We start from the raw sequence: 24,037 nt of genomic DNA on the forward strand, positions 1-24,037 counted from the left end.
TGCAAATAAAAATGTATATGTGCAAATTGATATATTGTTTTATTATTATTATTTGCTAAAATGTTCAATTAGAGATACAAAAAAATTCTGTAAATTATTTCATGATTTAGTCTTTAACAGGTTAAAACTAAACATCACTGAATTTAGCCATCACACCGGACTTCCTTCAGAAGTCAGAAATTCTGTTCATGAATGCAAGTAAATAACTGATTTGGCATCTTATTTTGCAGAAATAAGTCAAACATAAAAGATAACCATGGTGCATCATTAAAGACTGCATTTAACTGCTCTGTGGCAGCTCTGACCAACAAATGATTATAGCTTACATTTCATTCCAAAGTCACACATAATATACAATTCACAATGTTTTTGACATTCACTGGATAACTTAAGCTCAAAGAATCATGCCTATCATCTGGGTGGCTTTTTAAGTGTTTAGCATGAATTGACTTGTCATTAAACATGAGTGATGTTTGAAGTGTTTAAATAGATTGGTGGGTATTCTTGTGTAAGCGAAGAAACAACAGGTTCCTCTGTGTTTTGTCTCTGTTGCTGATAGGATCTATTTCCTTCCAAGCCTTGTTTCTTATTGTCCTGTGGAGATCTCCATGTAAGCCCAACGGCCTCTTCTGGCGGTAGTGTTACAGGAATAGGAGGTGGGGCAACTTGTGGTGGTTTAATGTCATGGGTCCTGTAGCGGGGAACATTATACAACAAATCTGTAGCTCTTCTCTCACCTGATGAAGCAGAGGGGAGATGTAATGCTGGCAGAGGTTTGTTGTCTGGCTCAGACTTGCGATAATAAAGACCGGTGTCAGCTTGTGGACTGTGGTCATCAACTGTAGGAGATACATCCCCACTGAAATCCTCCACGTCCCACATTCTTCTCTCTGATGACATGGCCTTTAGGGCACTGAGGCCTTTTCTTTCCTTCATATCAGAGAGCAAAAGAGGGCTTGGATTCTCATATGTGGTGTTGGGTGAGTTGTAAAGCCTGTGAAGAGCACCTCCGGATGCAGAAGAAGTACTATTAGTACTAATGGATGAGAATTTATGTGTTGGCTTTACATCTGATTTCCAACTGTCTTGCTTTATTTTAATGTCACTTTTAATGCTGGAGGAGTACAGTTGGGGAAGTTCTGGTTTTGCAGGTGAAGCCTGCTGTGGAGGTGTTGTATTCAGACCAGTCTTTAGTGCTGGTGTAGAGATTTTAGACAGATTATGACCAACACCAGTCCATTTTATCTCTGGTGGTATATCTACATTTGCGTTGTGTCTTTGTTCAATCCTTCTCCTTACTTCATCCTCAAAGCGCAGACTGGATACTCTCTTTGGAGCAAGTGATGAATTTCTGTCCTTTTCACTTTCCTGTGCAACATTTACCATTTGGCCACTGGGGGAGAAAGAATTATCAGGTAGCGATGAAGTTTTCATAATTGAACGCTTATAGATCGGAAAGTCAACATATGTCATGCCTGTAGGAGCTCTGTTTTCTGTTAACTCATCTTCACTGCTGCTGCTGGAAGAGGAATCAGAGGGTTTCACTGGTTTGTTTTCAGGATTCAGAGAAGGGGAGTCTGGCGGAGGTGATGAGGGCAATTTGAATGGTTGACAACTCGGTGATGTGATTTCAAGGCGCTTTCTAAATCGGGAGACACCAAGATTCATTGTGGCCCATCGTGACTGGAGCTCAGAGTTTATGTCTGGTGTTGTGCTGACGTTGTCTTTTTGATTTTCCCTCAACTCATCTGTTATAACAACATACTTTTCTAATGTAATATTGGAATCCTTCTTTGAAATGTGAGGAAACTTAAACAATGTAGAATTTGGAGACCCTAAGTTGCTATCCATTTTAACAGGTTGGTCTGTAGTCCGACCTTCACTCTCATCACTGCTGGAGGAGGACTTAGGTGAACGTGCCTTGATATCCAAACGCTTTTTGACATAGGGGATAGTGGTGAGGCCCATTTCAGGCAATCTTGAATCTGGTTTAACTACAACTGGGCGGTTTCTTAAATCTTCCATCCCCTCCTCATCTGAGCTGCTTGATGTGTAAACAGGATCGTGACGTTTGGTTTGAGATTGTTGAAACCCCGTTGAGCCCAAACTCTGCTTCTTTGTCTGGCCCCTTTTTTCATCTTCACTGTCACTACTTGAAGATGACTCAGAAGCTGATGATACTGATTTGATGTCTGCAGTATGATGAACATATTGGGTTTTTGTGTAAAGCAAATCAGTTTCTTGCCTTGGACTATGTATATCTGCTTGTTCCTGTTTCTTTATGTGTTTTGTTGTTTCCTCCTCACTGTCACTGCTAGAAGATGTGTCAGAATCTACTGATGGTGCTTTGATATCTAGGCGCCGCTTAATGTGAGGAATGTGTAGAAGATCAATGGTAGGCCACTTTGCATTTGGATCAGGACTCTTTGTTTGAGATTCTCTGAATGGGCGGGGTGGATTGCCCAACTTCCCTGGACTCTGCTGCACTTTGTGGCCTGCTTCATCTTCACTTTCACTACTAGAAGATGAACTAGAGGCTGATGAAGGTTCTTTGATATCTGAATCTTTCTTGATACTCCTGGGACGCTCAGGAGGAATGGCAGGTCTTCGAATTTCATCCCCTTGATTGATTTTTTGAGATGACCTATTTGGAAGAATTGGAATATGTACACCTCCTTGGTTTTGTTTCTTTATTGTTTCCTCTTCACTGTCACTGCTAGAAGATGTGTCAGAACCTACTGATGGTCCTTTGATATCTAGGCGGCGCTTAATGTGAGGAATGTGTAGAAGATCAATGGTAGGCCACTTTGCATTTGGATCAGGACTCTTTGTTTGAGATTCTCTGAATGGGCGGGGTGGCATGTCCAACTTCCCTGGACTCTGCTGCACTTTGTGAACAATTTCATCTTCACTCTCACTACTAGAAGATGAACTAGAGGCTGATGAAGGTTCTTTGATATCTGAATCTTTCTTGATACTCCGGGGATGCTCAGGAGGAATGGCAGGTCTTCGAATTTCATCCTCTTGATTTATTTTTTGAGATGACCTATTTGGAAGAATTGGAATATGTACACCTCCTTGGTTTTGTTTCTTTATTGTTTCCTCCTCACTTTCACTGCTAGAAGATGTGTCAGAACCTACTGATGGTGCTTTGATATCTAGGCGGCGCTTAATGTGAGGAATGTGTAGAAGATCAATCGTAGGCCACTTTGCATTTGGATCAGGACTCTTTGTTTGAGATTCTTGGAATGGGCGAGATGCAATACCCAACTTCCCTGGACTCTGCTGCACTTTGTGGTCTGTTTCATCTTCACTCTCACTACTAGAAGATGAACTAGAGGCTGATGAAGGTTCTTTGATATCTGAATCTTTCTTGATACTCCTGGGACGCTCAGGAGGAATGGCAGGCTTTCTTATGTCATGCTCATGGCTGGCTTTTTGAGATGACCGATTTGGAAGAATTGGAATATGTAAAGCTCCTTGGTCTTGTTTCTTTACTGTTTCCTTCTCACTGTCACTGCTAGAAGATGTGTCAGAATCTACTGATGGTGCTTTGATATCTAGGCGGCGCTTAATGTGAGGAATGTGTAGAAGATCAATGGTAGGCCACTTTGCATTTGGATCAGGACTCTTTGTTTGAGATTCTCTGAATGGGCGGGGTGGATTGCTCAACTTTCCTGGAATCTGCTGGACTTTGTGGCCAATTTCATCTTCACTTTCACTAGAAGATGAACTAGAGGCTGATGAAGGTTCTTTGACATCTGAATCTTTCTTGATACTCCTGGGACGCTCAGGAGGAATGGCAGGTCTTCGAATTTCATTCTCTTGATTGATTTTTTGAGATGACCTATTTGGAAGAATTGGAATATGTACACCTCCTTGGTTTTGTTTCTTTATTGTTTCCTCTTCACTGTCACTGCTAGAAGATGTGTCAGAACCTACTGATGGTGCTTTGATATCTAGGCGGCGCTTAACGTGAGGAATGTGTAGAAGATCAATGGTAGGCCACTTTGCATTTGGATCAGGACTCTTTGTTTGAGATTCTCTGAATGGGCGGGGTGGATTGCTCAACTTTCCTGGAATCTGCTGGACTTTGTGGCCAATTTCATCTTCACTTTCACTAGAAGATGAACTAGAGGCTGATGAAGGTTCTTTGACATCTGAATCTTTCTTGATACTCCTGGGACGCTCAGGAGGAATGGCAGGTCTTTGTATTTCATTCTCTTGATTTATTTTTTGAGATGACCTATTTGGAAGAATTGGCATATATATACCTCCTTGCTCTTGTTTCTTTATTATTTCCTCCTCACTTTCACTGCTAGAAGATGTGTCAGAACCTACTGATGGTGCTTTGATATCTAGGCGGCGCTTAATGTGAGGAATGTGTAGAAGATCAATGGTAGGCCGCTTTGCATTTGGATCAGGACTCTTTGTTTGAGATTCTCTGAATGGGCGGGGTGGAATGCCCAACTTTCCTGGAATCTGCTGCACTTTGTGGTCTGTTTCATCTTCACTCTCACTACTTGAAGATGAACTAGAGGCTGATGAAGGTTCTTTGAAATCTAAATCTTTCTTGATACTCCCGGGACGCTCAGGAGGAATGGAAGGTCTTCGAATTTCATTCTCTTGATTTATTTTTTGAGATGACCTATTTGGAACAATAGGCATATATATACCTCCTTGCTCCTGTTTCTTTATGTTTTTCGTTGTTTCCTCCTCACTTTCACTGCTAGAAGATGTGTCAGAACCTACTGATGGTGCTTTGATATCTAGGCGCCGCTTAATGTGAGGAATGTGTAGAAGATCAATGGTAGGCCACTTTGCATTTGGATCAGGACTCTTTGTTTGAGATTCTCTGAATGGGCGGGGTGGAATGCCCAAATTCCCTGGACTCTGCTGCACTTTGTGGCCTGCTTCATCATCACTTTCACTACTAGAAGATGAACTAGAGGCTGATGAAGGTTCTTTGACATCTGAATCTTTCTTGATACTCCTGGGATGCTCAGGAGGAATGGCAGGTCTTCGAATTTCATCCTCTTGATTTATTTTTTGAGATGACCTATTTGGAACAATAGGCATATATATACCTCCTTGCTCCTGTTTCTTTATGTGTTTCGTTGTTTCCTCCTCACTGTCACTGCTAGAAGATGTGTCAGAACCTACTGATTGTGCTTTGATATCTAGGCGGCGCTTAACGTGAGGAATGTGTAGAAGATCAATGGTAGGCCACTTTGCATTTGGATCAGGACTCTTTGTTTGAGATTCTCTGAATGGGCGGGGTGGAATGCCCAACTTCCCTGGACTCTGCTGCACTTTGTGGTCTGTTTCATCTTCACTCTCACTACTAGAAGATGAACTAGAGGCTGATGAAGGTTCTTTGACATCTGAATCTTTCTTGATACTCCTGGGACGCTCAGGAGGAATGGCAGGCATTCGAATTTCATCCTCTTGTTTTATTTTTTGAGATGACCGATTTGGAACAATAGGCATATATATACCTCCTTGCTCCTGTTTCTTTATGTGTTTCGTTGTTTCCTCCTCACTGTCACTGCTAGAAGATGTGTCAGAACCTACTGATGGTGCTTTGATATCTAGGCGGCGCTTAACATGAGGAATGTGTAGAAGATCAATGGTAGGCCACTTTGCATTTGGATCAGGACTCTTTGTTTGAGATTCTTGAAATGGGCGAGATGCAATACCCAACTTCCCTGCACTCTGCTGCACTTTGTGGCCTGTTTCATCATCACTTTCACTACTAGAAGATGAACTAGAGGCTGATGAAGGTTCTTTGATATCTGAATCTTTCCTCATGCTTCTGGAAGATGAATTTGACTCCGGTAATGGAGCGGTGATGTGTGAATGCTCTTTGAATTGGCTTATTCTGTCTATACTTGAGTCTACTTTGGAATCTGCTTCACTGTCACTGCTGGAAGAGGATGAATCGCTTATAGATGGTGAAGGTGCTTTGGCGTCCAGATTCTTACTCTGACTGGTATCCGAATAGACATCACGCCACTTTGTCCGTGGCTTTGGTTTAACTTTCACTGTGCTATCTTTATCAATTTCTAGCTCAACTGTGTTCTGGTCTGGCTCCTTATCACTGTCACTGGAATCGGAGGAAAACGAGTGCTCTGGTTTCACTGCAGGCTTGATTTGCTGGTCACAGTTGGCTTTGTAAAGTGTAGGCTCATCCTCATTGGTGTTTGAGCTGGAGCTGGACACAGAATCCCGCTTGTGTTTTTTGGAAGGGGTTGCCACAGTAAGTTTTGACTTATTAGAAGAACCAATTATACTACCTGACCTGGGAGATGGACTTTGAACGGAATCACTAAATTCAAATAGTTCTTCATTTTCCTCTAAATAACCAGCGTCTGTTGTGTGTGGTGACCATGGCTCAGAGGTAAATCCAGGCATTTTACTTTTGCCTTCTAGTGATCTTTGTGGCACCTCTACTTTTGTAAGTATTGAGCAATCAGTTTTCTGTTGAAAAGGGTCCTCTGTGACCTTAGGAGCCTTGGGCATTGTGTGGTGCTCTTTGAATTCTTTTTCAGATAGTGAAGAATCTGAGCTTGAAGAAGATCGGCTTCTCTTTTCCTCTAGCTCAACAGAATCTGGGATAGGTTCAAACTCCATGTTGTGCCTATGTCCAGCACTAGTGTGATCTCTGCCATCATTTAGTCTACCCTCTGAAATGCTCTGATGTGAGCTACTTTCATTTCCTGAATCTTCAGGAGTATGTTTAATATTCTGAGCCTCACTAACTTCACAATCAATCACTACATTATTATAGATGCTTTCCGGATTGCCACTGGCTACAGTATCATAATACTGTACGTTGGCATCTTCTCTGTAGTCTACAGTGGTAAATGTGACTCTCCTTTCCCTGTGATGTCCTGTCATTTCTAGTTCCTCTCCAGTGGAGAAGGCCTCATTGTCATATTGTGTTTGTTCTACAGAGACTGCAGAGTTAGCTTCACGGGACCGTGTATTGATGTTCTTTTCGGTGACTCTTTTCCAAAGAGCATCGATACATGGTCTTGCAAGGACTCCAAGGATAAAGGCAATCAGAAATGTGATGAAAATAGATAGACACACAGCCAGTGCCAAGTCAGACTGAGTAACTGCTCCAGCTCCTGGACTTGTCCCATTACGCATACTCTTTGTGGGGCCTGCTTGGATTATGTATTGGCTGGTTTCAGACAAACTTCTAGGTTTTCTTCTTGCACCACCTATTTGACTGATTTGGAGGTTAAAAACAGACACAACCTGTTTTTCTTTAGACACACACACATACAGTCCCGTGTCACTCTCTGTGATGTCACTGATGAGCAGACCACCATCAGGCTGGTTCACAGACGCTTTTCCATTGGGCGTCCACCACACTGAGTCTGAAAAAGATCACATTGATATGCAGTATTATCAGTTTACATTGCTAAATATGCATTAAGCATTTTTGCATAATTTTGATGTGTTACCTTCTGCTGAACAGGACAGCAGTATCTCGGAGCCCCTCTGGACTGTCACATCCTGATGGAGCTCTGGGATGTTAGCAGTACTGAGGCAGTTCAGGTCATCATCCTGCAGCTGAAGCAGATCTCTGCCTGAGAGGGTGGATGGAGAAGCACACATGATGCTCCAGACCTGCAGGCCTCTGCTGCTGTCAAAGGCTATCCGGCGTCTCAGACTGTGCATCCTGCAGTCACACTGCCACCTGTTTCCAAGCAGCCTAACGTCTGTTCCAATGTTTTGCAGGGTGAGGTACATTAAAGGATGGATGCTGGTCAACATGTTGAAGCTCAGATCTAGGACCTTTGAGGGTAATATAATATTTATGATGAGTTTGACTGGCAAAACAAATTGCATCTTAGATATCGACATTAGCAGTTAATTAGAGTAGGCACCAAGGTTTTAAGTATTGCTTTTGATGAAGAATGAACAGATATCTGAAAAACAATCACCTGGATTTATACAAAAAGCCCTAAAAATACAAAAACAAACAACAACAACAACAACAACAACAAAAAAAACAGTCTTACTTTGAGCTGGGGTAAATCCTGAAACATCTGTGGATGGAGACTTGTGATGAGGTTATGTTGTAAGTGTAACTCTTTCAGTTGCTGAAGATGGCTAAGTTCTCCCAGTTGTAGAGTTGAGATCCTGTTGAAAGAGAGCTGCAGAACCTCCAAGGATTCAATACCCTCCAGCCCTGAATGACAGAAAATCAGAGTTGCATTTAGAGATTACTGGGTAGCTCCCAGTAATCTCTAGTAGAGAGTAGTAGAGAGCAAGACATGTATTCTGTATTCCAGGTTTTCACTAATAATAACAAGTTTGTCTGGCTCTTGTCCTCTCTGTCAATTTGCTTGCAGGTCTGCCATATTAATAGGGCTGACATTATATAATATGAAACATAAGCCTCAATCAGTGTGGAGCTCATCAATGAAAAACAAAATCAAATTGTTATGTTTTCACAGTGAATAGTCTTACAATATGTCTAATTACGGCCATTTTCTGCTGGCTCCTCCTTTTCAGTAGAGACGATCTCCCTGAGACTGCTGTGCTGAGGAAAAGCACTGTGGATCTGTGCTTCATTAGAGAGGCACTGAAGGTTTTGTGATCTGAATACCAAACAGAACAGGGTCTATGATTGTCAACAGAGCTCTTGCTAAGTAAATAGGCTGTCTATACATTCCATTAAAAGACTTATAGTGAATGGTTTCCTTTGAAACACTCACATGTTCAACCAAGGAGAAAGAGGAGAAACATGACAATGCCCAGGAAAAGTGGCATTGTGTGATTCACAACATTCCACAATTTCATTGTACATGTACAATGACACTAAAGGGCTGTTCTGTTCTATTTCCACCTTTTTAGGGAAATGTCGATTAACAACTGTGACTGGTTGGAGGCTGTACAGTGGAACTACGTGCGGTGGTTTATTTCTGCCTGGAGCAAAGTACTAAAGATAAAGCATATCAGTGGGGTGGTTTGTTTATATGAAAAGAACAGTAACTGGCATGCATAAATCTCACAGATTTATTACACTATGGACTTTGAGGTAAACCCACCTGAACATGGCGGTGAGGTGGACCAATCTTTCCGGTGTGACTCATGGACATTTCTCAATGACATTCCATGAGGAAATTAAAGGTGTGCCTTTAAGGAGTGCGCAACTTTACCATTATATATTATTACCTAATATTAATGATAACAATAACTCATACACAAATTAAGTTATGGCCCAATTAACTAATGTGAACAAATTGCCTCATAGCAATCTGGAAGTCAAAACACCATACTGAAGGTTAAATTTAATATGTCAGTTTTTCTACCACCTGTTTATGTTCCACCCAAGATAACAGTCAGCCATAGTCATGTGACCAACCTAAAAATGTACTAGGTGTGGTTTATGAATACTATGTAATATTGTTATATCGCTGCAATTTGCAAGACCAGTATGTTAGGATGGGTTGCTACTCATATTGGCTGAGAATTGTGCTGATGGTAATGTCTAAGATTTTGTGATTGTAGTTTGTAGGATTATTAAATTCTGCAGTATGTGCAAGTTCAACAGAATTGTAAAGTATAGTAAGTATATTTACTAAAGCACTGTAATGACGAACAGTTTTGAGGTAGTTTTACTTTACTTGAGTCAATCTGACTTCTCTTTATACTTAGATTTCATTACATTTTTGTGGGAAATGTTACACTTGTAGTGGATTGTTATAAACAAATGGTTGACACATTAAAGGAAAATCTTTAACCTTTGATCCTACAGTAAAGGGAAAAGTGTCTTCTTACTCTGGAGAGGTATTTTGCTTACATGGTTTGATTCCCCTTACTGGGAAGGTTTTCTGATGAGAGTGATCTCTTTCAGGATGATAATGTCAACAAAAAATGTGCATTATGGATGCAAAATGGCACATGAATATTAAAGTTCCTGAGTAAATAAGATCAGTGGATCTTAACTAAACACCAAACAATTCTGGAGCAACGGTGTTAGAAAGCATGAGCTGCTACCATCATTTAGACACCAAATGATATGATGGATTTAAAAGTAATGATTTTTCATCCTTCCAATAGATACCTGTCGAATCAGTGCTAAGCAGGTATATTTTTTGTCCTTACTAAGAAGCTGTCTCGAGTTTTATCACAGCAAAAATTAGCAGCAAACTTAAACTGCTGCTTATGTTATGCATGATTTATTCGTACTAAATTGTAATTTTTATAATTTTTTTCCAGTTCTTTCTTGGAATTACAGCAATTTAAATATTTTCACCTCTGATGAGATTAAATTTTGATGACAATTCACCAGAAAACACAATTCTTCTATAAAACATGAATGTTAAGCACCAGGCAACACTGAATGGTTGCATATATAATGCTAAATGATACTGAAATCTTTTAAAACACCTGCAGACTCACCTGACAGTGAAATTACTTTTTAATTAAATGAATTACTTTTTTCAGATTTTCAGTTAGCGCTGACTGGTAGCAGTTTTTATCCGTGTGAAAATGTGTATGTTTATGTGCTTTGACAGTGTTTTATTTATTAGTTTACAACCATATAACACTGACTCACCCTCTGGGAGTTGGCGTAGCTGATTCATCTCCACAGAGAGCAGCTGCAGGGTGGGGGCCCAAGGTACACATTTCTGTCTGTTCCAAGGTCTTGAGCGATATGTATCTCTAAGATGTGGACCACCGAGGTTTCTTCCAGTGCACAGGGACAAACGTGTGATACCGTTGTTTCCCAGCCACACACTCCTGAGGTTATAATGTGGCTGGTGAAATGTTACAGATTTGAGGAGGTTATGAGAAAAGTCCAGCTCCGTGACAGAGTCCTGGATGTGCTGGGGCACCGAGGAAAGGCCAGCTGAGGAACAGTTCAACAGGAAAGCACTCTGACAGGTGCAGGACTGCAGACAGGCAAGTGAGGAAGAGGAGCCGAGAAGCGAAGACACAAGGACTAACACAGCGGCCAAAAATGGCCCCTGCGGTGCTGCCATCACAAGCTGCCCTGAGAGTACAGATTGTCACATTGCAGTTAGAAATAAATTAAAAAGGAAGAACTATTTTTGCTTCACAGATAGGTTTAAATTAGCATTTACAGCAATAGAAATTAAGCTATTACCTGAACATGAGGTCTACGTTATCATAGGTGATGAGCCCAACCTAAACACGCAATCTGAATGTGTAAGCTTACATTTTTTGGGAAAAGAAAGACAATCTAATGGACACACATCTAAAAGTATTTATATATTTACCCATAAAAGGGTTTTCTCTTTTTCAAAAACATAGGGTTAGGCTCATCACCAGTGATGGGTTAAAAAAGGTTAAAAAAATGTAAGCACACAGTAAATGAAGACTCACCTGTGCGTCCACTCTTTGCCAAACTGACATGAAACCTTGTGACTCTTCACACCCGGAGAGCTCTACTTCAGCTGTCTCAAGCAAGTTCTGATCAAAGTCTGAGGTATATTTTGCTGCATCCAGCTTAACACGTCCCTGCCCAAAGAAGCCGCTCTGCGATTCATTCAATCATTTACATGTCTGGTTAATGTCTTACTGTCACAGTCTTACTGTGATGGTGTAAGTTTATGGCGAAGACCAAACCTTCATACTTTGCATTCTATTAGACAATAAAGCGCTATAATGAGGCGCACTACGCTTTTATGGTTTTAAATGACCATGGGCGCATTTACTGAAACAATGATAACACTTTTCACATAGCAACACATTTCTTTATTGAAACAAACATACCAATGAAACGTTGGACAAATTTTCAAATAAGGCTGGTCGCAATATTTATTTCTTCGGTTTTTCTTCGATCAAATAAGCTGATCTTTCATGACAGGCATGAAGTCTGTGCTCTGAGAACAACTATTGATGTTAACATCAGTAATCGTTAACATCAGTTAACAACAGACAAGACAATCCAAAGCAAAGTCAAATATTATATATTATATTGCACAAAATTCAAACCACCCCATATAGGTTGCACCCACAGTAGCTGATGAACTAAAATTCTCAACATTTGCATTAATCTGTAGCAGAATGTAGTGCACACTGTTTTTTTTTTCAATATTGTATTCTTCTGTTGTTAAAAAAGCTTTTGCAACAAAATTAAAATATTACACATATATCTAATGATATATAGTCCCTTGTATATCCATTGGCACGTGCATGATAAACAGCCCGAGATATGCAGAAAGAAACCTACTCTGCTTTAGCATCACTGGATGGCTTAAAATGTATCATGTATAACATTTTATCATTAACTCTGTGCATTGCATTACCTGCAAGTTTTACATACATCATTACAGTCGTGTAGTGTCTTCCACATGTCAGCTAATATGACAGAAAATATCACGCAGCTGCCCGGAATAATGAAACAGCACATGGGATCTTACACAAACCCCATATAGGGTTTTTATATTATTAATACTGGACGGCAAGCCAAAAAAATAAATATTGTATCTGCTCATTACTACTAAGGGGGAGTGTAAACGATAATAATACCAATAAAGCATACATGAAACACTACATGTATAAAGGCTAATTTACGCTATCTCAAAAACTGACATAGATTTAACTCTGTCTTTGCAGGTGGATTTAAGGAAGAACATTTTTTGATCTTGTTTAGCGCCATCTTGTGCCAGTACACAACACGACATCACCGGGTTGGTTTGCAGCTAATAGACTTACATTAGCTTATGTTAGCTAACTAGTAACCAATAACTTAGGTGAGAATAAGGACACTAAAACTAAAAAGCAGTCTAAGGGGATCACTTTTGTGCTGTCCCTGGCTGCAACAATAAATTTTATCTTAAAAAACCAAGGCTATATTCAGTTTCGCTTTCTGTCTCTTAAGCAGTAAGTGGTTCCCTTGTTGTTTGGCTAGCTGCACTGAAACAGTAAAATCCTCCTGTTAGCCACAGTAGGTGACCAACATTCATTTACAAAGGTTTATAAAGCACTTTATAAATGAGGACTGTGTGGAGGAGACCCTGTTTGAGTCAGGTGACAGGTGGTTCACAGACCGACACGCTGCTGTCTGATACCGCACCTTTTCCTCAGTAGGCCGGGTGTACCCAGAAGCACAATCAGCTGGCAAAACAGATGTTTGCAAGATGCAATCAGCACTATTTTATGCAATAAAATAGTCTCTTTTCCTACGCACATCCAAACAGTTTACAACACAACAGATTACATAAATTTTATTGCAAGAATTTGATCGCATGTTGTGGCCTGCTAGGTACATCTGGCCAGACGAGGAAAAAATCTGAGTTTCTAACACCAGCTTGTTGGTCTGGTAAAACAACCTGTCACTTGACTCAAACAAGCTCTCCTCCACACAGTGCTCATTTACGAACCCAAACATTACAGCTAACAGGTGGATTTTCCTGTTTCAATGCAGCTAGCCAATTAACGAAGAACCAGTTACTGCTTTAGAGACAAAAAGTGAAATTGAACAGTATTTCCTTGGTTTTTTAACATAAAATTCATCATTGCAGCCAGGGGCAATGAAAAGGTGATCCCCTTTGATCCCTGCTTTTTTTAGTTTTAGTGTCCTTATTATCACCTGAGTTACTGGTTCTGTGATTAGTTAAATAACATAAACTAATGAAATGCCCTGGTGATGTCATGTTCTGTACTGGCACCAGATGGCGCTAAACATTTTCAAAAAATGTAATCTTGAAACATTTATTTCTTAAATCCAGCCTCCCAGAGAGAGTTAAATCTAGTTTTTGAGAGTAGGGCTCCATAGTGTACATTAGCTTTTGTACATGTAGTGTTTCATGTCCTACTATATAGAAGTAACATAGACTGATATCATCTCAAGTTGGCAAATCTGCAGAAAAATAAAATACTACAGTTTTTATCTTTGGCCAAGTGGCAAACATAATAAGAAACACAGAATTTGACACATGACCCACAGAGATATTATGCCCAAGCCATTATGAATGTCCTGTATACTAGAGCTCTACACTATCAAAAATAAATTTGAAAGTGGTTTATCTGAATTCAGTGTGGACTGATTGTAGTGAGATGCAATAGCAGATTCCAGTCCTAGTGAGCCTTCTTACATGGGTTATCTAAAGTCTGGCAGCCCATGTTGGTAAACTTCACCCGCACACGGAACAGAGTTCCATCTTCACACATGCAGAGCTTGTACCTCTCCTGACCTTCATTGAAATACAGATCTCCCGCAGAGTTAGGAAAACGCGTGGCATTGAACATGACCGATCCATTGAGCACGATGCTGTTCTCCTGCGAAGACAAATCATCATTACTCATCGATCTTCCGGCCCTTTACTCGATCGGTTTTATTGTAGGAAAAATTCCATACTCACAGCCCTGAGCTCAATGTTTCCACCCATTTTGAACTCGATTGTCCGACCCATGATGTTGACCCCTTCGTTACCGCGAATGATGGCAGAGTCTCCTTTAATGTTCAGGTCAGATGCTGCATTACTGGTGATCTAAAAATCACAGAGAGAATATGAAGTTTAGAATATAATGTTATGAGCAGCAACACAAGACTGTTAACAAAAAAGTTAAAAAATAAAATAAAAATGATACTGTGAAAGACATTTTTAACGAATATTTTTTCCTCCACTTATTAAATGTGATGCAGCATGTCTGCAAATATCTCTTAAGGCTACTGTATGGCCAATAAGCAGTTTATTAGACAGTATAATCTGAAAATAAATAGCACACTATATGCACACTATGTGCTGGTTAGTTGGGGCTTTTCCAGCTAGCCTGGATGAGGAGGGAACCCCCCGCTCAGCGCAGTCACACGTGCCTGAGGTGTGACCTGGGCAGTTAGCCAGTGAAATGTGCTTCCTCTGTGATGCTGGCAACTTTTCCATTTTTGGCTTTTGGCAATACAATTGTGTTCATTGTGGTCAACTGACAGTTTCTTGTAGATCTAGTGGCATTTTTATCAGAAGTTTAATCATTTACAAACGTGTACACAAAAGTGTATTGTTACTAAATTTAACAAATATGCATCTTTTGACATCTTTAAGTTAAAAATTCATAGAAAATAAAGAGATATAAATTAAATCTTTTTTTGCATGCTATTCTAGAAGTTTGGAAAGTTTAGGAAAAAAGTAAAAAATACATTTTTCTAACTTTAGCTGTGTTTTTGGAACCTGCGTCTCAAATATGTAACAAACATATTTGTTGTGGTCATTTATTCTGAATCTTTTGAAAGGCACCACTGCCTGGAATTCAGCTCTGTTACGAATCTTCTTGAAACTTTGTTTAGCAGCTTTGCACACCTGTTTTTTTCTGCCAGGTCCTCTCAGCCTCTGATAAACTGGAGTCATGGTGAACGGTAAACTTTATATCCCTCCATAGAATTTCTAGATTTTCAGATTTAAATATATTTCTTTAGAATAGTCCAGTTTTGTTTAAACATTCACACGATGTGGCGTCTATGAATGTTTAGATCTGAAGCAGATTTGTGAAAACAACTTTCACAGGGTTAAAAGATGAATTCATAACTGAGCTTTTCTTCTGTTTACACTGATGAAGTTCAGCGTCTTCATGGGGACTTTTCCATGTTCTGTAAATATGCTGTTTCGCTTTACCTTTATGGATTATTAGCTAATGTTTTGCACAGGTTATAAAACACTGACAGGACTAATGAACCACTTTGTTATTGCACCCATCAGTGAGTTACTGGAAACTGTACACACCCTTTCTGTGGAAGCTTTTTTAACGCTGAGGACTTTGACTCCTTTGGGCAAATGAAACTCGTGGTTTTCAAAGTCAGTGCTGAAGAACGTGGTTTGGGTCCGAGGGTCTGTGAAGGATATGCCGACATCACTGACGATTGAGGTCTTGTCCTTTTCTACGGTCAGCTTTGTAGTGCCTTGCTGGAAGACTACCTGTAGCAACACGTGTGAAATAAAAGAGGACAGTTTTTAATGTGTGCACATTATGGGCTTTTCTTTTCTTTTTCTTCTCAGCTTTTACTAAACTCTGTAACACACTCTGTATTGCTCACCGGGTTGTTGTTACCAACAATGACCAGATCCTGGTCTTTACGGCCTCCTACTGTGCTCTTGTGCAGCGGGTGGACGATACCCATGTCTGCTTTCTGTTTGAAGCGCAGCAGGCCACTCTCATGGAACTCCATACTGTCGCAGCCATTCGGACCGATGCGGATCACTGTCCATATAACCAATGTGATCTGTGAGGCGACAGCATGCACAAAATATACAGATCACACACTAAAAAAGCAACACACAGACCAATACATTGATGTTTTAGGTACTCACAATTAAATTAATTAAGGCGAGGAGGAAGAGGAGGATGATGATGCACACAGCCATGTTTCCTTTGCGTCCTCTTAGCCCTGTCTTATGCAGACGCTCTTCTTCTATGGGTACATAGCCTGCTTTGAAATTACTGTTGTGCTCCTTGTTGATGGTGCGGCGCTCTATGGCTTTTTCTCGCATGGACTTCTTCACTGGCCCATTGGAGCTCTCCTAGAAGCCAGAAAACAAACTCTGAGGCCTAATGCTTATAGTCTTAATAACACTTAATAACAGATAATACAACCTGTAATCTATGGTGTACCTGTCCCACATTTACCAGGTAATTCTTCTGAATTACCTGAAGTACCTACTGTTTCTAAAGGTAGCCACTTAAAATGTAGTTATAGCAAGAAATGGTTGTAACAATTAGAGAAACTAATTATACTGTAAGAACGTATAAATATGAATACTGTCATGGTCCTGAGTATGACGACTCAGTGTTTTGTGTTTCCTTATGTTATTCTATGTTCTTGTTTATTCTGGTTATGTCTTTTGTTAAGGTTTGCCATTTGTTAGGTTTCTGTTATGTGCCTGCCTGCTCCCACTTCTCTGTGTTCCCTCTGTCTGTCCATGGTGTCACAGTGTCTGCTCGTGAATCTGTCTGTTAAGTTCAGTGTCTTGTCTGGTTCTCTGTGTCTGTGAGTTTCTTGTTTTATTCTGAAGGTCTCTGTCTCATGTGAGTGTTCTCAGCCTTACGTCTGTGTCTCGTCAGCCCTGATTTCTCCCAGGTGTGTTCCCCTCCTGTGTCCCATCCCATGAGTATTTAAGCCCTCTGTGTTCTCCTGCCGGTTACTAGTTTGTCTGTGTGGTTCCCCTGCCTCTCTCTACGTCTCCCTGCATCTCTATTTGTGTCTCTAGGTTTCAGGTTTGTTTTATTCTTAGTTTTCCCAGTTTAGGTTTTCATAGTAGATTTCAAGGTTTCATGTTCTTTGTTTAGTTTTCCCAGTTTAGGTTTTGTCAGTTCTGTTCTCGCCACCCTCGCCTTTTGTTGTATGTCATCCTCCTCAATAAAAGCCCACTCACATCAGTAGTGCCTGCATCTTGGGTCCTTTAATAATTCCCACACGGTTTGCCCTGCAAACTGTGACAAATACATATGAGTACTAGTTTTTAAATTCTTACTGTTTTTAACTTGTATTGTGTTTTTTACTTGTATTGCTACGTATCGCTTTTATTTATTTATCTTTTTAGTTTCAAATAGCTTTACAGCACTTTGTTTGAAAGCACTTTATAAATAAAGCTATTATTATTATTATATTTTTATTTTAACAAAGGGGAGACACTAATTCTACTGCAAGTGGTAATTAATCGGGAATTTTGGGGGTGTTTTCAAAGAAATGAGACGCTACATGCATGCATTTTTAAATTAATTAACACCCTCATGGTGTTTTAATGGAAAGTAAAGACAACCTTTCCTTTTTTTTACAATGTAATTACACCGTATTGTTAGGCAAGTACTTGAGAGTCTTCCACTCATACCCTAATTTTATAGCTTTATAGCACATATTGACTTACTATTGAGAATGGTTTACCCAGAATCTCACGTTTATGCACCAGCTGTTGTGTTTTCTCTACTTTCTCGCCTTTTTGGATCGCCTCTACTTTCTTTTTAGGTTAAAACTAAAGTTTTTAGTTCCTCCCTGTTTTCAATGTGCTCTGTGCATCTGTTAAATACCCGCGACAGCCTGTCTCTGGCCATAACTAAAAATAAACTGCACTCACTTTGGCAGCAAAATGGAAATAACCTCCTCTCCGCTGTATCAATATTACACAGCTACAGTTTTATTCTCTTCATAGTGTTGTAATAAATTCGTTGTCAAACAGCAGGTCTAGTAAAAGAATGCAATTTTTATTTATTTCCATATGACGCTTTCGCTACCCATAGCAGAGGCCACTGTTTTCTGTTACACTGATATTCCCATAGAGCCAAGAAAGCCCAGTACGCTTTTTAAAAAAATAATCCAGTTTATATTGTGCATTATTTAGAAACATACATAAGTGTTCCGTTAACTAAATGCAAAAAAGGCGTAGAAAAACGCAAGAATAACAATAAATACAGAACATAACGGACCTGTTCAGACGCCATGTTGACCCTCCCTCTTCTGCTTGCGGAGCGTTCGGAGCAAACCACTTTTCACAGATAAAGGGGATGAAAATACTCCATAATGATTATGTTTTGAGTTGTTGACTAAATGGTATTTGAATATGACTTGACTATGGAAAACAAATACATATACAACAATTACAAAAAACTACAAAATAAACGAATCAAATAAAAAAAATTGATGACTTTGAAAAATGGCATATTCCAAACTCAGCCAGCCAATGATGCCCGAAAGATCCTAAAATAGAAGAAACGGTCCATTCATATTTTCCATAGGTGAACTGCCAACAGCGGCCACGAGATTCCACTTCTTAAAATAATAATAATAATAATAATAATAATAATAATAATAATAATAATAATAATAATAATAATAAACACATAATAATGATATTACTATTAATTATATATATTTCATAGCTGTACATAGCATAGTGATTTTTTTTCTTATCACAAAAATTGTGATACAATTGTGATCATACACTCAAAAAAGTCATATTTAGTATAACGTATTTAAAGGCATTTATTGAAATGATTGCTAAATTTAATATGGATTACAATACATGAGTACTACACACATAAGTATTCCAGTTATTATTTTAGATACTACAATGAACTGCACATTTAATTTAGTTTGTCATATTATCGTATAATCGGATTTGACCCAACACAGTCACTCAAGCAGCACCTGACCCCAAGGGGGGTGGGGGGTTTAGTTAACTCCCTCGGCATTGGTTTCGTTTAACAGGATGACATTACAATCGTATTTACATCTGGGGGGAGACCACAGTCTGCAGAGTCCTGGCTGAGACAGGAGTCATTTATTTAAAACCCTGCGTTGATTCGTTGCTCCCTTCGTCTCCTCAATCGGTTGCCACAACTGAAGGCGGCGCTTGGCATTCGTGTCGCAGGTGCAGAAAGCTGCCGGTCCAGGAATTTTTACTACACTCCTCGTTAAGACGGACCCCCTTCCGCCTGCTGCTGCTGCTGCTGCTGCAGGCCTCCTCCTGGGGCATTTTTAAAACCTCCCGAGGATTGTGGATCGACATGGCTGATACTTTAAGGAGATTGACCAACACATCTTCATTCAGCGTCTTACAGGACAAGCTCGAGAGTTGGCACAAAGACTACCATGTAAGTTCATCAATAAGTCATGATTGACCTAAATCTGACCACACTACTTCATCCGTGTTCTTAGCCAGTCCTATTTCCACGATCACTATCCACTGAATTGGTATATTTGCATACAGTTGAACCTTTTAGCCAAAGGATTTCAGATATAATTTCAGCATCCTCGTCTTCAGGACATGACAAATAGGTTTGTTTGCTCTCGTCCATTACTGATTTTTATTCTTTAAACCTGTGATTTTCATTTGATTTGTTCCCATTTATTATTCTAATCATGAATGAAACTGTTATAGGCAGGTTTGGAAACGCTTTAAATCATTTTTAAAAAATACAGCAAAGGAATGCATTTGTTTAGATTTGATTTCCCAGTGGAGTTTGGTTGGTATGGACGCCGGTTGCCATGGGTACTTTTAGACCGCTCCAAAGATATTTGCCTCAGGTTGAGATGGTTCACGTTCTCTTTCTTCCTGTAGAGGCAATAACTTCAAATGCAGGAATCAAATGCCTTCGAGTGTTTACAGCTAATACGAAATACAGCTAATAAGAAAGTAATAAGTAAAAATGAGTAATAAGTAAGTAATAAAGAAATAACCATCATAATATATATATAATATAGCAATACAGTACTATATCGATTAATTGATTATATATATTTAATTTTTTTTTTAAAGAAAATCTAGGAGAAGTACCCTAACAGACCCAACAAACTAAACTAAACTAAACTAAACTAAATATTGCTTAAATAAATTTAATATAATAAATAGGTACACAGCATAAAACAATGGAGTTTTTTTGCTGAGCTACTTTTCGCTTGGCTAAATTGTGAAAAAAATCTTTCCTGTAACCTTCTGTCAGGAAAAGTGAAGCTAAAGAAATGAAATTATGGGAGAATAGGGCAATACCTTTGACTATATATATGGGCCATAACATTCACAGGAAAATGCTATTTTTCAATTGTCCTAAAACCCTAGTTTTGTGGCAGAGTCTGCAAACTTTTTAAGCAGTTTTTATCAAATGCAATTTTCCCACCTACAGTTCTAAAACATATATGTTAGTTTAATCTGTGATTCTAAATAGGCATTAAGTGAATCGTTGTCTGTTTCTTTGTACTAGACAGCGTGTACTCTACCTCTGGCACTATGACAGCTGGGGAAGGCTCCATGTGACCATGATGGATAAGTGGTTAAGATAATGGAAAAATAAATTTGTTTCCTTTTTTTGAAACCCTCCAAGGTGATTTCTTGTGACCAGAATCTGAACAGATGTTGTGAGCTGATTGAAATCACTGCCAAAATCCAGGGCCAACTGTTTGCCATCCTCAACCTTACAGCTGCAGAAGGTACAAGCTTCATCAGTTTATTTATGTTTATTTGATTGACCACAGGTTCTAACATTTTGTCACTAATCAGGTGGACACTATGCCGGAGTGGACACTCTGAAAACACGACTACTACCATGGCTCGGATCCTGTTTCTCAATGGCGAGGCCCTCAGTCAGTGATGACACCAGTCTACAGCTCATCCAGGTGACTCCATCCATCAGTAAACCAGAAAATATATCAGTGTTCAACCATTCAGCTCTTGTACTGTATCATCATCATTTGTTAATGTTAGGATTCAGCAGAGAAGGACAGAAAGATCAGGGAGCTCTCTGCCTCCCATGAGAATGATTTGCAGAAGCTGGAGACTCAGCTGTGCTCCGCTCAGCTACAGTTGGAGTCGGTCAGAGCAGAGTGAGTCTAAGTTATAGTTAAAAAACAGTCAGACCTTCTTACCTCAGCTTCAATGGCTCATATTTAACTACACTTTGGACAGTAAACACAGGTACTGATCTGTTTAAACAGGCTGCTTGATGCTCAGAAGGAACTGGATGAGACAAAGAGCAAGTCTACAACCACCTTTCTGGCCACTGAAGATGAAATATTACAACTGAAAGCTGAGTAGGTGATGTAGATGATTTACTTGTTTTAATATGCATGTATGTGTTTTTCTGTTAATGTGAAGTGTGTCTGCTTCAGTTTGAGATCCGCTCATGAGCAGGTGGACATTTATAAGAGAAAGCTGGAAGCTCTCGATGACTATGAGCGGCAGATTCGCCTGTTGAGAGATGAAGTGTCTTACCTGAGCACAGAGAAAGCCATGCTGCAAGAGAGGTACACACACAAACATTACACGCTCACACACTGACACCGTATAGCGTCTTAAATAATTAATATGATTGTTTTTTTCTGTCTCTCAGGTTGGTGAGGAGTCGTTCTCCGAGCCCTTTGTCCCGGCACAGCCGCTCTTCCAGCCCCGGAAGGAGTGAGTCACCCACCCGAGCCCAGCTCACAAACTCCTCCCGCCACGCCCGCCTTGTGTCGCGCTTCAATGACCTGTATGCTGTGGAGCGTCTGGACGCCCAGGCCCTGCTTCGCCGCTACATTTCTGACTTGGAGATGGTCCAGAGAATAATCTTTATTGCAGTTGTGGTATGGCTGCAGCTATTTTAGAGCTGTGTGTACACAGAGCTGATAATTTGATCTGCTGTCTGCTGTGATTTATGGAAATGTATGTATTTCCTGCCTTCCTGTTATAGGAATCCTTCAAGACAGCAAAACTGGCTTACCGTCAGTTCAAGCTACGAGTCAGAAAGACACTGTCCACATCTCACTTTGGGCCGGAAAGTCTAGAAGATGCAGCTGTGGACTACATCGTCAGAAACCTGGACCTTTATGATGTTCAGACCAGCGTCAATGTAGGATGATGCGTCTCATGTGTGCTGTGCAACACTCATGAACAAAATGCTGTAGTTCTGAGGGAAACCATGACTGTCTTTCATCTCTGCAGGATGTCATCAATGCTATGAATGTGAACCCTCGGATCTCCTTCCCGCCAGAGGTGGACTTTGTCCTCATTAGTTCGTTGATCAGAGAAGCATGCAGAGTGGCCTTCGCCATGCAGACACTGGACCCTCCACTGGACTTGGGCTTTGCCACTGATGGAGAACTATACAATGACATCAAGTCAGTCCTGTTTTTGTACATTCAGCAGTCATTTGTTCATTTTTTAAAGGGAAAGTTTTAAGTAACATGTTTTCCACGCTGCAAACAGTCACTACAGAATATCACTCCTTGAACTTCAGCCTGTCACTGAAAGCCTCTACCAGTAGATGTCACCCACAACACTTAGATGCACACTTCCAACTCTCCCCTGTCTCTTTCTCTTAAGGTATCGGCGCAGCTACGACTCTGAGTTCACTGCTCCTCTGGTGATGTACCATGTGTGGCCAGCCTTAATGGAAGGAAACACTGTAATAGTGAAGGGCGAGGCTGTGACTAGAAGTGGTGCTCTGGTATTGGTTTTTTAATGTTTAAATATATCACAATTACTGGATGTTGTTTTACAGGCTACGTGAAGACACGAAGATGCATACAAAGCTCATGTGCATACTGGTGGTTTTTCTGTTTTTGCAGTGGAGCCGAAGCCGCAGCAGAAGCAGTAGTACCAGCCCTGTGCGCTCTCGCTCTCTCAGCCCAACTCGCAGCCTTGTAAGTCACTATAATATTAAATAGTCCAACCACACAGAAAGAAAAGCACAACTTGGGGGTTTTGGTCACACAGGGTATAATTTTCTTTTCCTGGGTATAACATTGCTCAGCTACTCATGAAATTCTGATTCCTTTAACTTTTTGCACCTAACAACATGCATGCATACCCATGGCTCTAAGGGTATGTATTTCAGAATCACTTTTTAAAATTTAATTTGGTTTGTTTAAGCTTTAACTTACTCAAAAACTGTAAGTATAATCATCATCATTGTCTTTTTTAGGCATTTAACAGCAGAAGAAGCCTGTCTCCTGGACGTCTCAGAGCTAGCCACCTGTGACATTTGGCCACATGTGCTGAAAGTCAAATGCATGGTCACACTTGTGCTTCTACCAAATAAACGGTGAACTGTTCATTACCTTACCAACCAAAGGCTGTGTGCATTGTTGGAAGGAAGCTTTACAGGACATAAGACGATATAGATTAAGCAAAATTAGCCCAGTAGATAACTGAATAGTTTTTCTACTATACTATTTACTCTATTAATTTTTGACTAACAGTATTTTAGTGATGTTCAGGAACTTAAAGGAAACGCATATTTCAGGAACAAAGAAGACCTGCACACTAGCACTTTATTAGTGCTAAAATTAGGAACCACACTCAACACTATCAGTCAACATTTCAGTGGAAAACTGTATTACTGTGCTAGTGATTGGTGCTAATTTAACATCCTCCAGTACTTGAGTTACAGATTTTTGGTCAGTGTTTTTAGTGTTTGCTGCTTGCTGTGTTGTTATTATTACTTTTTTGTTATTTTTGGTGCTGTTGTTCTATGTACATATGTAATACCAGACTAGACTTTCAGATAAGATGGTGATGAGATTTTTCCAGTAAAAACGTAAAGAGTTGTTCACGTCGTCATTGTAAAAAGCAGAAGGGTC

General features: G+C 40.0%; 3 protein-coding genes across 4 annotated transcripts; 1 reads left to right on the forward strand and 2 right to left on the reverse strand.

The window, feature by feature from the left end:
* Window positions 1–22: 22 nt before the first annotated feature.
* On the reverse strand, window positions 23–11,465 carry LOC120436014 (serine-rich adhesin for platelets). The gene is made up of 5 exons (XM_039606254.1): window positions 11,374–11,465; window positions 10,583–11,020; window positions 8,037–8,206; window positions 7,476–7,809; window positions 23–7,388 (listed from the first exon to the last, which is right to left on the reverse strand). Exons 2-5 carry the CDS (start codon window positions 11,007–11,009, stop codon window positions 457–459), a joined length of 7,863 nt encoding a protein of 2,620 aa, XP_039462188.1. The 5' UTR covers window positions 11,010–11,020; window positions 11,374–11,465; the 3' UTR covers window positions 23–456.
* A 265-nt stretch (window positions 11,466–11,730) lies between these two features.
* Window positions 11,731–18,465, reverse strand: sgcb (sarcoglycan, beta (dystrophin-associated glycoprotein)). Its single transcript, XM_031753900.2, has 6 exons — window positions 18,409–18,465; window positions 16,299–16,508; window positions 16,025–16,210; window positions 15,714–15,905; window positions 14,358–14,486; window positions 11,731–14,274 (listed from the first exon to the last, which is right to left on the reverse strand). Exons 1-6 carry the CDS (start codon window positions 18,421–18,423, stop codon window positions 14,074–14,076), a joined length of 933 nt encoding a protein of 310 aa, XP_031609760.1. The 5' UTR covers window positions 18,424–18,465; the 3' UTR covers window positions 11,731–14,073.
* A 733-nt stretch (window positions 18,466–19,198) lies between these two features.
* Window positions 19,199–23,509, forward strand: spata18 (spermatogenesis associated 18). Of its 2 annotated transcripts, none has more exons than XM_031753931.2 (12): window positions 19,199–19,575; window positions 20,803–20,908; window positions 20,979–21,094; window positions 21,183–21,301; window positions 21,413–21,508; window positions 21,587–21,721; window positions 21,808–22,039; window positions 22,147–22,305; window positions 22,398–22,573; window positions 22,779–22,902; window positions 23,024–23,098; window positions 23,380–23,509. In XM_031753931.2, exons 1-12 carry the CDS (start codon window positions 19,489–19,491, stop codon window positions 23,434–23,436), a joined length of 1,482 nt encoding a protein of 493 aa, XP_031609791.1. In that variant the 5' UTR covers window positions 19,199–19,488; the 3' UTR covers window positions 23,437–23,509. The 2 variants fall into 2 exon arrangements, with proteins under 2 accessions (XP_031609791.1, XP_039462546.1); XM_039606612.1 differs by lacking the exon at window positions 19,199–19,575 and adding an exon at window positions 20,123–20,141.
* Window positions 23,510–24,037: the final 528 nt, after the last annotated feature.

The sequence above is a fragment of the Oreochromis aureus genome, linkage group 23 (genome assembly GCF_013358895.1).
Source record: "Oreochromis aureus strain Israel breed Guangdong linkage group 23, ZZ_aureus, whole genome shotgun sequence".
In the NCBI taxonomy this organism is placed as follows: domain Eukaryota; kingdom Metazoa; phylum Chordata; class Actinopteri; order Cichliformes; family Cichlidae; genus Oreochromis; species Oreochromis aureus.

Bases quoted from the DNA above. Each gene is read 5' to 3' on its own strand.
- LOC120436014 (XM_039606254.1), bottom strand. From the start codon at position 11,009: ATGGCAGCACCGCAGGGGCCATTTTTGGCCGCTGTGTTAGTCCTTGTG. The intron at 8,207-10,582 runs GTGAGTCAGTGT...TCTGTCATTCAG, and splicing joins GCTACGCCAACTCCCAGAGG to GGCTGGAGGGTATTGAATCC. The intron at 7,810-8,036 runs GTAAGACTGTTT...TTACCCTCAAAG, and splicing joins AGGATTTACCCCAGCTCAAA to GTCCTAGATCTGAGCTTCAA.
- sgcb (XM_031753900.2), bottom strand. The intron at 14,487-15,713 runs GTGTGTACAGTT...TGTGATTTTTAG, and splicing joins AAAAAGCTTCCACAGAAAGG to ATCACCAGTAATGCAGCATC. The intron at 14,275-14,357 runs GTGAGTATGGAA...TTGTCTTCGCAG, and splicing joins GAAACATTGAGCTCAGGGCT to GAGAACAGCATCGTGCTCAA.
- spata18 (XM_031753931.2), top strand. From the start codon at position 19,489: ATGGCTGATACTTTAAGGAGATTGACCAACACATCTTCATTCAGCGTC. The intron at 22,306-22,397 runs GTAGGATGATGC...TCATCTCTGCAG, and splicing joins ATGTTCAGACCAGCGTCAAT to GATGTCATCAATGCTATGAA. The intron at 22,574-22,778 runs GTCAGTCCTGTT...CTTTCTCTTAAG, and splicing joins GAACTATACAATGACATCAA to GTATCGGCGCAGCTACGACT.